General features: G+C 55.4%; 1 protein-coding gene across 4 annotated transcripts; it reads right to left on the reverse strand.

Annotated features, from left to right (window-relative positions):
• Window positions 1-1,984: 1,984 nt before the first annotated feature.
• LOC112975989 (flocculation protein FLO11-like) lies at window positions 1,985-10,878 on the reverse strand. 4 transcript variants are annotated; one of them, XM_026086735.1, is made up of 3 exons: window positions 8,117-10,878; window positions 6,416-7,062; window positions 1,985-5,594 (listed from the first exon to the last, which is right to left on the reverse strand). In XM_026086735.1, exons 1-3 carry the CDS (start codon window positions 8,697-8,699, stop codon window positions 5,550-5,552), a joined length of 1,275 nt encoding a protein of 424 aa, XP_025942520.1. In that variant the 5' UTR covers window positions 8,700-10,878; the 3' UTR covers window positions 1,985-5,549. The 4 variants fall into 4 exon arrangements, with proteins under 4 accessions (XP_025942520.1, XP_025942521.1, XP_025942519.1 ...); XM_026086736.1 differs by lacking the exon at window positions 1,985-5,594 and having other exon boundaries at window positions 6,038-6,582; window positions 6,733-7,062; XM_026086734.1 differs by lacking the exon at window positions 1,985-5,594 and having other exon boundaries at window positions 6,038-7,059.
• Between the last annotated feature and the right edge of the window lie 6,594 nt (window positions 10,879-17,472).

Raw genomic sequence — 17,472 nt, forward strand, 5'->3', positions numbered from 1 at the left:
CAACTGATGTGTCTAATTTCAGAACAAAAGTACTTCTAAAGGAGAGAGGATTAAAACAGGGGAGGGGAGAAGTTACCCTGCGGGAGATTGTCAACAGATGTTCCATTATAGTTCAAAGAGCATTGGCAAAAGGCTGCTGCTGCAGGGATGTATTAATTCTGGGCAGTTCATCACAGGGAGACCTGTTTTATGACTGGGAGGATGCTTCTGGTAACTTAGCTCTTTCTTTATCTGAACTGTGGGTGGGGGATTGGGTCTACCTGTAAGTAGAGAGGGAGCTGAACAGTAGAAACAAACACACACTTATTTTCTTGCAGCTGTGACTACTGCCTGTCTGATCAAGATCATGCTGGTTTTGTGGTTCAGGGAGTTATTTGGCTGATGGGTCTTTCAAAAGAAAAATTATTACAGAGGAACTGAGGCTAACCATCGTGAAGCTGCTGGGGCACATGAAGCAGACCTGTGCTAAGTATGTCTTTCAAGTGTTTTTTAGGAAGTGGGAACAAGCGCAGGGAAGGCTGTGCAGGCTGCCATGCAGATGAGTACGTTAATCCCTTTTGTCCTTAAAACGCACAAATCTATCAAGTTATGATACTGTCTGGCACCCTATCTGGGCTTGGGTCAGAGCTGTGCTTCCTTCATATAGTAAATGATTGCTTGTACAAGTTTATTAACATTGTAAAACAAGCTGTGGCAGGGGATCTGGTTTGCAAGCTGTGTATCCCTGGCCACAGTTGAAAGGTCCTCTTGTGGGCAGGTCTGAGTGTTTTACCTTCTGAGACTGTTTTCAAGTTGTGCTTTGGGTAAAGGTTGATTTTTGTCAGGAGTAAGAATAAACATGTCCCCTGCAGCACTAGACTGGGGAAGAGTCTTCATTTAAATGTGATAGGATGGGAAGTCTGAAGGTCATGATCATCTTGCACTGTTCTAGGGGTTAAAAAAGCAGTGAAAGCAGTGCTTGATGCCAATCTTCAGAGGCCAGAAGTGGCTGGTACTAAAGATCTGTTTTGTTCTGAACGCAGCTTCCAAATAAGGGCTTAACTGATGGACACTTGGATGTTAAGTAGTCATGGTCTTACAGCTTTGCTTATTGCTTGCTAACATATCAATATGGCCACAGATTTGGCTGTCCTATGGACAGGAAACAAATGATTCTGCTTTTCTTTGGGGGGGATGGAAGGGAGGATCTCTCACTTTTTGCTACTGCAGTGAAGCAGAGGTAGCAATTAGATGGAAACATCTCTGGCAGAGGTTCAAGAGGTACACTTAAAAGCACCCCTCCCCCTAGCACCCATGACAAATCCACATTTATACTGAATTGAATATTGTCATAGAAAATTAAGTATAAATAATGTGGAGGCGTGCAGCCTCCTGTTTCCTTCCTAGGCGTCTGGGAAATGACAGTAGGCATTTTCTCTTTTCCTCTGGGAATAAGAAGAACTCTGCTTGGCTACTGTCTAAAAGCTTCCCAGGTTATGCATCATTTCATAGCCTTCATTACTGAAAGTTTATTGCTCTGCCTCCCTGGCTTGCTTCTGTAGTCCTGCTCCCTGGATCAGTGCAATGCCTCTTTCCTTCTGCTTTAAGAGGTGGTGAGCATGGGGGACCATTATCCATGGGAGAGCCTTTTGGGGTTGTTGGTCTTTCCTGTTTCACGCACTGCTTTGTCCACTTCAGTGCTCCTGGTGGCAGTTTCTCTGCCTCTGTGAAGAGTCTGTAGCCCCATCTGTAGACTTGCAGTGTGACATGATAGAGAAGATGCACAGTGTCCAAGCTACAGTACACACACAGAGTCATGAAAAGCAACTTGAGTGGGCAGAAAACTAGAACGTAGCACAGGTATTCCTGCCCTTGGTACAGCACCTCTAGCAGCACTGTCACTCTTCAGCTGCTCAAACACCCTTCCCTCCAAACGTGAGCCTGGAGAGGGGAGGAGGAGGGTAGAGAAGGCAGGTGGTTCTCAGACTTCACTTCTCTGTCAAAGTTTTTTTTTTTTTTCTGTCAAAGTTTGCTTTATTGCCTGGGGAAGATAAGCCCACACAACTGTCCCATGCTCCGTCTTCAAACCTGGCAGCCTTAGAGATTGCATAGCCAGGTTGGGAGGTCAGAACTTGGCTGGGCAAAGGCAGCAGCTTCATGCCTCCCCAAGGTGGCTGCCTGCAGAAGCCTGTCTGGCTGCTGCCTTTCCAGCAAATGCAGGTCTGCTCTGTGCTAGCCTTCAACAACGCAGCTCAGCTCTTTGTTCAGCAGAGCAAAAACCAGCTCTGAGGGGGATTCATGATGGAATAGAGGGCAGGGCAGAACAGAGGAAACCCCAACATAAACCAGCATGATGCTGACTTCAGACCTGAGAAGACTGGCTTAGCTGTAGCACATTTGTTCTGTCACTTAGTTCTGTTCTGTATGGCTGTATCTTTGGGGCAGGATGGAAATCTCTGCAGGTTTGAGAGATCACCCCTGAAACTGTTCAGATTACTCAGCAAGTGCTTTGCTTGGAAAAGAAGTCTTCTGGCTCGGCCCTTGTTGTAGATCTCCAAGGATTTGCTTTTCTAGAGTCCTCATGGAAACTCTTTCAGTAACTCAGGCTTTCAGCAAGCGTAAGCCCAGTGCCCAAGCAATTTTGCTTTTGCAGGAGAAAGTCTTGTAACACAATGGGTCCACAACATGATGAGCTGGGCTATTTCACCTAAGCATTGTAACAGACTGTTAGCTTAGGAGAGACATTATCAGCTCTATAGTAAGAGGTGGGCTTTTGAAACCAGCCATGAGTGCTTGCCTCCCTCTAGGCCTGAGCTCCAAGGCGAACAGTTCAAACCAGCTATAAAGCTAAGCAAAAAGTAGTGTGCTATTTCAGTTTGCTTCTTTTCTGTACTGTAGAAAGAAGCATGACAGATGTTACTTAGGCTTGCATTAGGCTGGCTTTAAGGATGTTTCTGTAAATAGAGTTTGGGGTTACGGTTGACACAGATGAGAATAATAAAGTAATCTTAAATTGGAAGCAAAGCAGGAGAATGTCAAGGTGTTTATTTTAGATTTTTGGGTCTAGTGTAGCTCTTTAAGAGAGATTCTATCCGATTTGACTGCATAGGAATGAATCTCAATCAAATCCAGAAATAAAGAGGGAATGACTGGCAAGAAGCAACACGAGTGGGAACTGGTGTCCTGAGCTCTCGAGAGCTGTGGTTCGTAGCTGTCTGGCATTTTCACCGAGAGTTTTCTTACCCCAACTACTGCTGTTTATCTATCACAAAATTCACTGCGGTCTCTGAAAGCTCTTCAGTTAGAAGTCTGCAATGAAAATATAAGGAGCAGGGAAACCTTTGGCATTTGTAACTTTATTGCAGAAGAAAATCCACTATTAACATATTTTACAAAGAAAGTTGCACTTTGGTGTTTGGCAAGTTTTCTTCCTCACCCCTTTCCCCTGGACAGCGATGCATGGGAACCCAGAACAACCAGCCCCTGCCTTTTGGGTTGTGTGCAGAGACTCTTTCCAGCTACACCAGCCTACACCAGTTTCAGCCAGGATGGAGTTTTATTTTCCATCACTAACTTGCCTCTTTTTGTGCCAAAAAACAGTAGCACCCTGCCCCGCGGCAGGGGAAACAAGTCTGTAGCTAGGGAGATTGCTCTGTGCAGACAACGCTTGATACAAAAGCTTTGGAGCTGTGACAATTGCCCTTAGTTTCATGCAATAATAGGAGGAGGGAACCAACCCTTCTTCCTTATTGTACTGGGCATCCTTACAGTAAACACACAAACCCAAAGCCAACAGCTGAACCAGAACTGCGCTATGGTCATTTGTCAGCCACTTGGGAAGTAGTAATGCAGGAAGGGAGAACTAATGCCTTATCCAGTTCATCTATTTGACCCAGACCAGTTCTGCTCTACAGGCAGCCCCATCTTTGGGTTTTGTAGAGATTACTAATTTGAGCCTTGCTGTTGGGGAAATTCCCCTTTCCCTTCCCTCTGCACTAATATAAGCAATAAATAACAGCACTGGAATAAAAGGTACTTTTGCTAGTGAGGCAAGAACCTGGTATCTGTCCTTTGTTGGGGGTCAGTGAGTGCTGCCACTAAAGGGAGAGGAGAGATTGCAGTTTGTAAGAGCAATGTGATAGAAGATCTCTAGCCCTTGCTGTATCCTGAGGGAGCAACTGGCTTCATGAAAAATAGGTCTAGAGAAGGGGAGATGGGCATGTGTTTCTCTTTACCTGCCATCAAATGTGAATTAGAAAACAGGAACAGGTATTACTTACATGAAAACTTCCATACAACACTTGGAATCTTGCCATGCGCAAATCTGGTCTTTCTGAAGCCAGGACACATGAAGATCCTCAGACTTGCACTCAGAGGCTCTGGCCCATGGTTTTCCTTGAAGGAGCTCAGGAGCCTTGGTGCAACACCTTGGATGCAGTTTACAGCAGTGATATTTTGAGGCAAAAGGGCAGAATCTAGTCATCCTAACACCTAGAAAGGGAAGGGGAGGAAGGCACCTGCATCCAGGATTTGTCCTCATGACAAGACACCAACTGGCCTCAAAGACCAACATTAGAAAGTAAAGGAGCTTTGATCTTGCACTAACAGAGGAGGGATAGTACAGTACTAGTTTTATACAACAACTTTCAGCTAGCAGCAAAATGGGAAGTACCTGAGGAAAGGTATGTGTCAATCCAGAGAGGGAAATGGACTAAAGCATTTACTGAGCTTGGGTAAGGAGTTTATGCATATGCTGAAAGCATCAACTATGGGAGACCCAGACTCCTGATCTTGGTGAGACCAAATTAGTGTGTCTAATTGGCAGTAGACTGAGTCCTATCAAACCCTGTTAAGCTAAAATTATATTCATTCCCTCCTGGCAACTTCAAAGCAACACTAGGTAGCAAGGGCACTTCTCCAGTGGTCACAAAACTGTTTTCCCTGGTTGAAGAGAAAAGGTATGCATGTAGGAAGGAAGCAGAGCAGTCTGCCATCCTCCTGGCAGGCATTTTAGGATGGACAGTGCCAAACCCAGCACTAAAGCTGAAACAGGAACAAAAAAAGTGCAAGAAATAAAAACTTTAAAAAAATAATACAGATCAAGAGGGAGCCCAAGAGAACTGATCTCCCCATCCTCAGGTCCCTTGGGAAGCAACAGTCTCCTTTGCTGGCACTGTGCTGACACCACCAGTGTAAGAGTTCTTGTGTGGATCATTTGCCCACCTCCTTTGAAAGCAGCAGCTGCCAAGATGGGCAGAAGAGCCCCTTGAGAGCGTGCTGGCAAACACTGTCTTGGCTAACTGGCCACAACACTAAAAGGAGAAAGCGCCTTGGGGCATTGTTTCAAGGAGAGCCTGGAGGAAGGGCCAGACCTGGGCTCTGATTCCCAGCATAAAAACTTCAACATTGAACTATTTAAAAAAGTCTAAAACCAAAAGCCATTTGAAAAAGATCTTTCAGTCGTGTGCAAATCACAGCCACTCATTCCTCAGCAGCTCGTCTGGGATCGAGTCCTCGAGGCCTTCTCCTCAGGGAAGTTCAGCCTGCCAGGCAGAGGACAGCCTGGCTGCCTAGTAGCTGTAGAGTGAGAGGGGAGTGTCCTCCATCATGTCATCCTAGAAGCAGAGAAGAATGTGTTGTAATGAGCTGTTTGCACAACGGCATGCAGCAGCAGCCTGGAGGTGTGCTGTGCAGGCAGCACAGCTGTGCCATCCTCACTGTCACTGCATGGCCATCTGCCTGGCCATCAGCCCAAATGCTGTTCCTGTGCAATTCCAGGATCTTTGGGCAGTCGCTCTGCCCTTCTGCTGCAGCTTTTGGAAAGAAGAGCCCTATGAGGGAAGAGCCTGCCTGCTGCAGGGATGTGGAAAACCCTGGCTGTGGGATGCTCCACTCAGCTTGTAAGAGCATCAACTTCCTTGCCAGCTGCAGAAGGGAATCAGCGCACCTTGTCCCAGAAAGCACAGTGAAGTGAGTTAGCTGCAGCCTCCCCAGAGCTATTCCAGCCTCTGAACCCCTCATCTTTTTATATCCCAAAGAGTCAAATACAGACAGACAACCTCCCCCGGAACAGAACACAGCATCTGCTTTGTAATAGTCACCCAGCAAGTTGAGTATAGGAGGAGATAGGAAGGTGTCATTTCAGGGGAAATTTGGAGTATGCTCCCCTTCCTCCCTGCATTTAACTTCTTAGTGTTCCCCTGCAGAGCGAGGGGAAGGCAGAGAGCCTCTTCAGTGGTCAACCTTGAGACATGCTGTCTTGATGCAAACCCTGGATGGAAGTAGGGGGATCTAAGAGGGACCAGGAGTTTTAATCAGCATTTTCACTGCTACAACTACCCCAAACGTGGCCAGTGTAGCAGAAGGGGAACTGCAAAGCAGCCAAGAGCCTGTAGCAAGCCAGACTGTGCCAGGCTGGGCCAAAAGCGTTGCTCACCATGGGCAGGTCCTGCAGGCGCCGAAACTCCATGCGGCTGTTGTGCTGGCGGTATCTCAAGAAGCCCACCAGGCCTAGGATGCCCACCATGACAACGAAGACGGAGATCACTGCAATTACCAAGGGATCAGCCCTTGTCGTCTCGGCCAAAGGAGAGCTGGGCAGCTCTGCAAGGAACAGATACCAAGGGAATGAGGCCAAAGGAAATCCAGCTGGAATAGCAGAGCCCTGTCTTTTCTGGGCCTCCTCAGCACACCAGAGGAATTTGAGGTATCCCTCAAATTTTGGGAGAGCAGGGACAAGAGCAGAGCATTTACCTGGATTTTCATCATCGCCTACATCCAACACAGACGCTTTCTCATGTATGGACTCTACTGGCTGCTCTAGTGCAGATGTGCTGGTGGTGACAGCAGCTGTGCTGGTAGTGGTGGAGGTGGTCACAACGGGGGTCACTGTCACGGCACTGGAGGTGGTAGCAGAGGATGTGCTCCCTTTGGTGGAGAAGGGGGTAGAGGCAGTTTGTGGTTCCACGGTGCTCTCCTCTGTGGCACTCCTAGGGCTCATCCCTGGTGTGGTCCCAGATCTCGTTGTTGTAGGCCCCATGGTCTGGCTGTCAGAAGGTCCCAGCTGCGAGCTGTTCGTTGCTGCTGTAAATAGGGGCAGCCAGTTATTTCAAAGGATAAACCCCAAGCGTGGTGTGGGGCCCATAAATCCTGTCCCACTCTGGAGGTGAAGGACAAGCAGGGAAGCTCCAAGCAGCTATGTAAAGAGCCAGGGATCACCCCAGAGCGAAAGACTGGAGATGTCTCATGTCTCCCTGTGGAGGGCAGCACAAGGACTGGGTAGTGGCATCCCCCAAGGTTGTGTCTGTGCGTCACAGAGCAGCAGGGCCCCGTGACACGAGTCAGGGCGAAGGATGCAGTTTTGCATGAATGCAGATCAATGCAAATTAATGGTCAATCAATATGTGCCTCACATCAGGGGCGTGTGACAGCCTGGCAGGCCCCAGGGCTGCTGAGAGCAGGGACCGCAGCCCCTTGGAGCCAGTCCCCCTGCTGCCCAGAGGGATCTGAAGGTCGGGGTTCCCATGGTAGCCCAGGGACGGGTGAGCTGGTGCTTGTGGCTGCCTCATCTCCGTGCTTCATGTTAAGGGAGGCAGCGATGGGATGGCAGCATCAGTGGGGTGAGCCTGCCACGGAGCTGCCCAGGGCTGCCTGGCTATCGTGGCGGGGGGATTTCCATCCGACATGGAAGGAGGTTGCTCTGCCCCATTTTGCAGGCATCGCGAAGGGCCAGGCCCCCAGCCCTGGCAGCCCAGCACCCCGCCGGGCAGCACTCCTGAGCCACGCTGCAAGGGCACCAAATCGGCAGGGGCTGCTCAGCACACGTGTATCTGAGAGAAGAAGGGCTTGGTTTGTAGGAGGGATATAAAGGCCTTCATGGCATGCATTCAGTCTCCTCGCCGGAAAGCAGCCAACAGAATTAATACCATGAAGGGGCTTGCAAAGAGGGTGCAGAGCCAACAGCACCTCAGCAAGTCATCCCTGCCTAACTGGATGTGCTTAATGACTCCCTCTGCATTTCCCCTTCCCTGACCCCCAGCAGAATTCAGGGGAGAGGAAAGACGTTCAGCGCTGCGAGTTCAGCTTGTGCATCCCTGGGGCAGGACTTTCTGCACAGTTGGGAAAGGCAAAACCTCACCTGGCACACTGTTCAGCGGAGGCGTTGGGGTTGCACTGCCTGCATCTGCTTCTTCCGTTGTGCTCAAGGGCTCTGTGCCTTCGTGGCCAGGTGGATTTTCTTCCTGAGTACTGGCAGCCAGGGAAGGGGAGGGGATTTCAGTGCTGCTGCTAACCGACAGGCTCACGTTGTGGTGCTCATGGTGTGTAGCTGTGACGTCCCCAGGGCTGGCGGTGGGGGAAGCCTGCAGTCTCTCTGCCTCGGTTCCTGCCATGGGGGTGGTGGGGATGGGGGCGTCCTCCTCCGTAGTGTGGGCTCCAGTGCCATTGGTCACTGCAGAAGTCATGTTTTTCTCCGAACTTGTCTCAGGAACCGTGGTAGTCTCTGGACTGAGGTCAGCGGCTTCACTGGGCTGGTGCGAGGTTGGCATTGTGCTGAGAAAAGGTGATGGTTTCACCAAAGTTTCTCCTGTCTTCTGCCCATCTCCTACAGAAGGGAGATAAGAAATGTTGCAAAGTTTGTCAGAGGTCCCACACTGAGGGGAGAAGCAGAGGGAGAGGCCAGGAGTTGAATCTCTCTGTCCCCTTATCTCCAAACGCAGCATGGGTTCACACCAGGAGGCAGAGCTTTGGGAAGGGGCAGAGCTTCGGGTGGTCCCCCTGCCCTCCCGGCCCCTCTGGGGCAGGGGCTGCTCCAGGGGCCTGTCTTTACCCTCCTGCCCATCAAGCCCCCCTGGTGGTCGGTGCCTCTACACCCCCTACCCAGGGGCACCTTCTTAGAGGATTTCATTTTAAGCACCACCTGAGACATGATGATTCTGCAAGAAACTTAGGTAAGTCTTCAAGTCTTCCTTGGTTCATTGAGAAAGGGAAGAAGAGTTGGAAGCGGTGCAAAAAAAAAAAAAGAAAAGAAAAAAAAGCAAGCGGGGAAAAAGTGGAAGTAGTTCCTCTATCTCCCCTGGTCCAATGAATTGTAGAAAACYGATGTTTAAAAAGTCTGGGGCTGGCAAGGGTGAAGCATATATTGCCACCTTAATAGCAGCACAGGCTTGCTGCTAGAGGGGAAGGCAACGCAGGTAGCAAGGGAGTGCTCCAGCTAACCAAGCCTGTACAGAAGCCGGTGCTGCACTCAGGAAGCCGCCTTCACGAGCTATTTATGAACCCATCGGCACCATAAAGCGCGACTGTTGTCATAGAAATGGGGAGCGACTCAGCCTCCAGCAAACAGGGGCAGCTCCCGCGCAGGGGCCCGCTGTGCGCAAGGATCCCCCCCGGGAGAGCCGCCGCCGCCAGACAGCGCGCCGGAGGAGGAAACCCACAAAGCTCCTGCGCTGCCAGGGAACAAACATGGATTTTGGGAGCGAAGCCTTTTGGAAGGGTGTAAACAGGAAAAAACAAGCGTAGCCGCATCAGCGCGGACTCTTCAGGCAATTTAAAAACATCACATGGCCAATATTTTGACTATTTCTGTCCCAAGTTTCTACCCAAGCCACTGAGGCATGACAAACCAGCTGCAGGAAAAAATAAAGGTATTGAAGAAAAATCCGTCTTCATGCCCGCTCTCTCTGTGCTGGAGAAGCATCCAAGGCAGATGCTGAAACAGAGGAATATTCATCTGCCGACAAAGCAGACCACTCCGGTACACAGGCTTTGAGAAAATCTCAGCAGCTTTTAAAAGCTTTTCAGAAGGGACATGGTTATTGGCGCTCTTCTCTAGCTACAGCACTTAACAGGCCCTAAAAAAAGACACGGTGCATCTCCCTTGGGAGACCTCCGCAGTGCCCGKATCGGCAGGAGAGTTCGGACCCGGGTGGCAGGGCAGGGGCGACGCGCTGCCCCCGCCGGGGTCCCAGGCCCACCCAGGCTTGCGGGCAATTAGCTTCCAAGAGGGGTCTCGCCCGGGACAACTTAAACGCGATGACCGAAAGCGCAAGYGCTGCCGCCTTCGGCCTTGCCTGGATCCAGCTGGAACGTGCCTCTAAACGGGGCGCAGGCTTTGAGACAGCGCGACAGTTTCCGGCATTGCTGTTTGGGGCGCTGCTCGCTGGGCGACATCCCAGCAGCTCCAGAGCCTGCGCCGGGAACGCCGAGGGATCCAGGCTGGGCACGAGCAGCCGCTCCCGCCTCCCCAATACCTGTTGCGGGAGYGCGGCCAGCAGCAAGCCCGGCTGCCTGCTGCCTGGAATAGCTGCCCGGCGGCAGCCCCGGGAGAGCCTAAAGCAGGCTAACACGAAGACTCAAGCCATTAAGACATGATGGTGGGAAGACAGAGAACAAGGCAGGAGCCGCAAGACGGACAAGGAGACAAAGGACAGTGATCACTCAGGGACGGATCCCCATCGCTGCCTGTCCCTTCCTAAGGGACATCCAAGCCAGCACAGCCACCACACAAAGCACCAGGAGAAATACCCGATACAGGCATCTTGGTGCTTGGGAGCACGTGGCTATGAGAGCAGGGCACCAAGGAGTTTTACTTCAGTTTTCTTTTAAAATAAAAATACCCCCCCCCAAGGTCTTGAATTAAGATGTGCTTTGAATTAAAATTACACTGTTGTCGCAGCATCACAACTTTGTTTTCCACAGTTTTAACACCGAAATAGGCACTTACTGCAACCCGTTCCCACCCAGCCCTGGTGCGAACCCTGCAGCACCACGGGGGAGAGCACGGCTCGCGGCAAAGCCACAGCAGCTGGCCGTGGCTGGATGAGACCCGACAAACCCCATGCCACGTGTGGCTCCCAGCATCTGGCCACTGGGATTTGTGCCGGCTCCTTGGTGTCCAACAGGTGGGGAAAATCTCCAGCTTCCAGCGCTGTCCCTGCTGCTCCAGCCGCCGAGCGCTGATGTTTTCGGCTGTTTGGCGGTTCCTTAGAGAGACGCAGGTCAGAGCTTGTCATGCTGGAGGATGCGTCTTGCTGGAGGAGCTCTGCTCCCAGCGGCGGACACCAGCGAGGCTCTGGCTGTGCTGCCTCGGGCATCGCCCCGACGGGCACCCGCAGACATGACTCCAGCTGGGAACGGGCCCCGCCAGTCTCAGGCGGAGAGGGACGGAGTTGGTGCAGCCCATCTACCTCCGCCTTCCCTGGGGCCCTCCGGGCACGAAAGCTGCAGCACGCCGAGATGAGACGGCCGGCGAAGCCTGTCACCCTTACACCATGGAAAAGCAACGATGACCGTAATCCAAGTGGATAAGCCGGACCGGCTCAGAGCGAGGGCTCCGATATAGCAGTTATGCCGAACATCGAGGCGGCCGGCCCCCGGCTCCGGCCCCTCTCCCGCGCCCGTGGGCCCTGCTCCCCGCTGGGCTCAGCCTGGCCGTGGTGGGAACCGGCAGTCCCAGGCCACGTTAGAGCAGGGCTGGGGGGTTCGGAGCGGCAGCGCTCATCAGACAGCGCTGGCTGCAGTGACCTTTGCCTGGGAAATGGAGGGGTCAAGGAAAAGAGCGGCCCCRGCAGAGTTTGGGTTCCTGGTGGGAACGGGTGGGAAGCGCTCCCCGCTCCGGGAGGGAAGGCAGGGCTCTGACATCAGCCCACGGCTTCAGTCCCCTCCCGGCACAGCCGACAGCGCTGATGGACCTCTGCGCCTGAGCTCCCACTGGCTCTGGGGTGGACACGGAATAAGGATGCTGTAAGAGAGAGGGGCGAAGGAAGCCGGCGCTGCAGGAGATGGGGCTCGTCCCACTTGGTGCTCCCTGCCCGAGCGTCAGGGCTGGGGCCAAGCGAGGGGCCGAGGAAGGTTTGCACGAACGGAGGCAGAGCCACGGCGTGTTTTGCGGAGAAAGACGCAGCCTGACAAACATCTTTGGCGTCCCCTCTCCCCACAGCCTGCACGCCGCGTCCCTGGCCACCCTCTCCACGCTGCCTTGGCCGGGTGCAATGAAACCTCGGCTGGGGGGTCCTCCTCCACCCAGCCTGGTCTCACCCTCTGCCACAGCAGACCCCCCATGGTCCAGGTGTTTCCCCGGAGAAAACAGGGCAGCAAGACGGAGCGGGGCCCCGGCTGGAGCAGCCGGCTCAAGGGAGAGCAGAGCGTCGGGCTGGAGGCGGCAGTTGCTGCTGAAAGAGGTGCAYGGAGACCTCCGGAGCTGGGCGCGGAGAGATGGGAAAGTCAGCCCAGGGTTCCAGAAAAAGTGACGCGTGAGAGCAGGAGCGCCTCGTACGAACGTGTCTGCCCACGCAGGCTGCCACTCTCTGTAGCTAGCGCTTCACTTACATCGGCTTCGTACAGAACGCGTTTCAAACCACGACTCTGATACGTTCAAAAAGGCAAGCAAAGCCCTCTAAAATGCTATTTTTGTGCACTTACTGAATCCCATTTCCGTTTAAGTGTAAAAAGTCACAAACGATCTAGGCGAATGCAAAATTCATACAGTGTTTAAAGAGCAAGAGCATAAGCTGTAACCTATATGTATTTAAGCAATTATATCCTCTTCCTTAGCAAAGCACTCCATTAACTGCAGAAATTATCTTTTGTCGCCAGTTATTACGTTTTTATGGTTACCAACTAACAGTAATTAAAACAACCTCTTCAAGGAAAAAGAGCTTAAGTATAAATGCAAATAAGACCACGCGGTGGGATTTCAAACGCAGGCTCTTCATTTCCCTTAAAAGCAGAGCTGATTCGACGCCAGCCCAGCCTGCTGCCGTTTTCTCCTTCGCCCAGAGGCGAAAAGCCCCAAGGGGCAGACGAGGCTCCTGGAGCCCTTTGGGTAGCTGCCAGATGCTCCCAGGGATGCCACGGAGCGAACGTCCCTGCCTGTGTGGCTAAGTGGGATGCAGGGACGCAGATCCGGCGTGACGGGGCCACCGCTTGGTGAGCCCAGTCCCGGGTTGATACCTGGCTGGAGGCAGGATCCCGCTGGGCTGCGCTTTGCTGCGGGCTCCCTGCCGCGAGAGGGGCCGATGCCGCCACCATCCCCGTCCCCGGCACGGCAGAGAGCCCGAATGGGCTCTGTCTGCTGCAAGAAGCCCAGGCGTGGGGCGCAGGGACAGCTCGGTCCCTGCCGCCCGTGTGGGGACCACAGTGGAGACTCCCAACCTGCGCGAGCAAGCGGCCGGGTTACCCAATCCTCGGGGAAAACACGGCAGCTGCAGGGCCCGGGGGTAGCAGCCAGCCCCTGCATCCCATCGGCGTTCGAGCAAAGGTTTAAGGCGATTAAGAGCAGGCCAGCGAGCCAGGCAAAGCCCTAACGAACCAGGCAGCGTTAGCAAGAGACGTGGGTCTCTGCAGCAGTCTCTGGGAGCGCTCAGGGCCTCCCGCGTCCCCCGGGCGTCCCGGGCTGTGCCCCGCTGCGCACGCCGCGAAACCAGAGGTGCCGAGCACCCAGCGCGGCCCTGGAAACCGGCCAGGCGCGTTGCAAAGCGAGGGCTGCGCGGGACAGGAACAGAAAGCCGGGCTCCCGACCGGGAAGCTCCCTGCAGCCCCATCGGCAGGTGGCCACGAGCCGAGCACGAGACTCGGCTCGGATTAGACAGGGGGCTCTGCGGAGGGACGGCCCCGCGCCCGGCGGAGGTGGCCTCCCCGGGGCTGCTGTGGGTGCCAGGCCTCAGGCATGACGCCCCACAGAGCGAAAAGGGGAGCCAGGAGGGTGCCAAAGCCACCGCCTCGGCCGGTGGCACTGCCAGTGACATGGGGACCGCCAGCCGCGGGGGCGCAGCCAAGCGAGGGCTGTGCAAGCAGAGACGAGCAGCCCTGGAAACGGTGCCGTAAATCCCCCGCACGGGCTTTTCTGTACCAGGAAAAGCCATAAAACAGCGCAGACATGCCCAAAGCATGCAGCGGTGTGCACGCAGGCGCCTTGCGCCTCGGTGGGGGGATTGAGCTGGGACGGGGAGGCTTCGCCCCGAGGCTGCCGGGAGCACCGGAGGGCCGGGAAGCCGGCCCTTCGCCAGGGCTTTGCAACTCCCGTAAACACAACAACAGCGGGGAGAGCCGGCGTCAGCCAGCCCTGGCCTTGATTACCTYGGCGGGCACAGCTGCAGCGGAGGAAGCGCTCACATCGTTAGGAGAAAATTAATTAGCCAGTTGCCTTAATAGCAGCCCCATGCCAGCAGGGCTCCTAGCCCTCTGAATGCCATCTCCAGCATGGAGCAACCTGGGGGGAGCCTGGACACTGTGAGCCCCCCCGTCCCCAGCAGCCCCTCCTGGTCACAGGCACTGGTGACTTGCAGGCTGTGGGGCTCCAGGGCAGCCCCCTCCTGAGCGGCTCCTCCTCTCCATCCAGAGGGATGGGGCCAAGGGAGCTGAAGGAAGAGAGCGGCTCACCAGGGCTGGGAGGAGAGCCCAGCCGTGCCCGTGACATCCGCACTGGGYGGCAGCTCTGCGTCCCTGTTGAGAGGGGGGGTGACATCCCTCCCCGCACAGGGAAGAGCCAAAGCAAGACCTGGACCCGTTTCCCGCATGGAAAGTAGCTTTGGGAGACCAAAACAACGCAACCGGAGCGCAGAGAACCAGGGCTTGCTATTGCTCCGTGCAAGCCAAGCACGAGCACCTGGGAGCAGCGGGGAGGAGCAGCCGGACAAGACCAGCGTTGCCGCCGGGGACGCGGCCYGAGCGGGGCCGTCAGACACCAGCCGGGCCGCCGCGGCGGTGAGGCGGTGCCGGTGCCCCCGCGGCCGCAGGACACTGCTCGCCTGTGCGCGCGGCCCTGGGCGCCGACAGACGGGGCTTTATGCGCTCGCGCCGCTCCCAGCCCCGCGTCGTCGCCTCCGCTCGGGGAGGCGCAGGCAGCAAAACGCCCAGCCCAAAATTACTCTGGGGCTTTAGTTTTAAGGCTGATGCTGCTGGAGGAAGTGGATTTCCGCAGGCGGCRAAGAAAGGCTGCATTGAGAGGCCGGGGTGGGCTGAGCGCGGGGSCTCAGCGGTGCGGCCGGCCCCTGTGCAAAGCAGGTCCCCGGCTCCGCTCCCGGCGCCGGGGCAGGACCAGGCTCCCCAGCACCCGCGTACTGGGCTGCSCATGGGAACTACTGGGGTGTTGTGGGAGGGGGGTCCTCAGCTGCTCAGAAATGATTTGCAAACGGGCTGTGCTTTAGCAAGTGGTTTAGTCTCCTCCAGGCTGGTCTGCAGGGACCCCGTGCTCCCAGCCTAAAATGGGGGGGCTGCTCCCTGCAAAGTCCAGCTTTCAGCTCACCTGCACCCCGGGCAGCAGCCCCAGCTTTACTGCAGCGCCCGCAGCATCAGCTCTGAGCTGCCTTCAGCTATGGGACCTCCCGGAAGATTCAGCTTTTGGGGAAGAGCTGGCCTGAATACTATCACCAGGGTTCAAGGGGTCTGTAGGAAAATTAGCTCAGTTTCCAAAGAAAGAAGAGCGTGCATGTTCCTCAAGAAGCTCCTCAGCCCATTGGCTTATGTCAGCCAAGTCTGATGGAGAAGCAGAAGTCTAGAAACACTGCGTCCCTATCGGTTTAGGGATGCTGGTGGCCTAGGGGACCCAGCAGTACCCTCTGGGGGAAAGGCACATGTGAACCCAACCCTTTYAATGAGAATCCCCCTGACACAGAGCCTCGGGAAGCCCCGCCGCAGGCAGAGTTGAGCTGGGGGCAGGGGGTCATCTTGGGTTAGGGGGATAATTAAAAAAATCAGGCCCTGGACAAGCAGAGAGATTGAGATTTCTGTGGCTTCCCCCTGTCCTGGACTGACCCTGGTGCCTGTCTGCAGCAAACCCGGATGGGGAGCAGGGCCAGGCGCTGCTGGACAGAGGGGTCTGAAGGGGATCAGTGCTGGGAGCAGGGCAGAAACCAGCCTGCGGTGCTGGGAGCTGYTGGTGAGGAGCCCAGTTTGGCTGGGGGCCGTTGACTTTGGGCCCAATCTCCAAGCAAAGTCTTCCCTGCACACTGTCATTGCCCTGCCTGGATTCTCAAGTGTCTCATTAAGGGTTGTGCTCACCACTTGGAGCTTCTTTATTGGCAGCATCTCTTCCCGGCCACCTGTTTTCACAAAACATGTAGAAATGTGCTTTCTCACCTCTGGCTGTGATTACCCAGCAGCAGATGCAACAGCCACGAGGACAAGGGAAGGCAAACTGTGCAGGTGCCCTTTCCTGAGGCCACCGAGGGAAGTTGAGATGGGGACACTAAGCTTGAAAGATCCCAGGTAAAGTCCAGCACAACTTTAGTTTTGGCATCTCCTGGCAGCCTGAGCATCAGACTCTGCAGCAGGAGGGCTCCTACGAGCCAGCGGAGGACGCCAGCTCCCCTGGGGTACCCTGCCGTGCTGGGGCCCAACAGCGTGGGGAAAAGGGGCAGGAAATACCCCAAGACACGGGTGCTCCCTGGCCAGCAGCAGCCCTCGACTCCTGCTGCTTCTCAGCTGATGGAAATCCCGAGTTGTACGCTGCAAACCACCCTCTGCCAGCGGTTAGTAGCCTCCCCGCACCCGGCACTGCAGGAGAGCACAGCTGCCCGTGTGCAGCGAGCGCAGGCGTTACCCAGGGCTTTGCTCACGTAAAAGGGGGCTGCCCCACGGCTGTTTCCTCAAACCTCAAACCCGGCCAAACCGCATCCAGCACACGAAACCTCAGCCCKAGCGCCTGCTCTTGCTGCTCCGCTCGGCGCCGCGCGCCTGTACAAACGCGCCTACGCTGGGGTTTTGCCAGCCCAGGCAGCTACGAGGGACAGTTTCCATGCGTCACCCCTCCGTTCCTTACTGCTACTGGTGCCGCGCTATGACCTGCCATGGGGGTTTTCTCAGCTGCAAAGCAAGAGGAACACATTTGCTTCCCAAATCCCTAAATATCAGCTCGTGACTCCCAGGGTGACGGAGGATGGTGGTCACCCTCGTGCCTCAGGCCCTACAGCATGCCTGGGAGCAGGYGAGGTGTTGGCAGATGGGCTGTCAGTGCGAGGTGTCGGTGGACGGGCCGCCAGCGCGATGGCGCAAACTGCATCTCCCTGCCTGGGAACACGCTGCCCGCAGAGCCAAGCCGGACCTGCCGAAATACAGACTGGGAGCAGCCTCTGSGACACGGGGTCTGGGCCCTGCTTGTCCCAGACACCTCTCCCGCAGTTTTGGGAGATGCATGGCGGGACGCGCGCCCCGTGCTCGCGGGCAGGGAGCCGGCAGAGCRTGGGCCGGCGCTTCGCCCTGGGGATGCCCGTGACCACCGGGGAGCTGCAGAGTGGGAGCCGGGGAGGATTCACGCGCATCCAAGGGGCGCGGGAACGAGCCGGGGGACGAGCGCCTCTGCGCCCCGGGCCGGCCGGGCCTCCCATCTGACGAAGCGGCAGCTAGAGCTCGTCCCCTCGAGCGGCCACCCGCGACGACGCCCGCGGGAAGGGGGCCGGGAGCCCGGGGCTCGGCCAGCAGCGGGGCGAGCGGAGCCTGAAGACGCCTTCTATGGGCAAGGCCGCGGCAGGCGGCGTCGGCGCTGCCCCGGCGGAG

This window comes from Apteryx rowi, unplaced genomic scaffold, assembly GCF_003343035.1.
Source record: "Apteryx rowi isolate R43461 unplaced genomic scaffold, aptRow1 scaffold_7, whole genome shotgun sequence".
Taxonomy (NCBI): Eukaryota; Metazoa; Chordata; class Aves; order Apterygiformes; family Apterygidae; genus Apteryx; species Apteryx rowi.

Coding starts and splice junctions, on each gene's coding strand:
- LOC112975989 (XM_026086732.1), bottom strand. CDS start 8,699: ATGCTGCGTTTGGAGATAAGGGGACAGAGAGATTCAACTCCTGGCCTC. Junction 7,063..8,116: donor TCCGCTGAACAGTGTGCCAG/GTGAGGTTTTGC, acceptor CCCTATTTACAG/CAGCAACGAACAGCTCGCAG.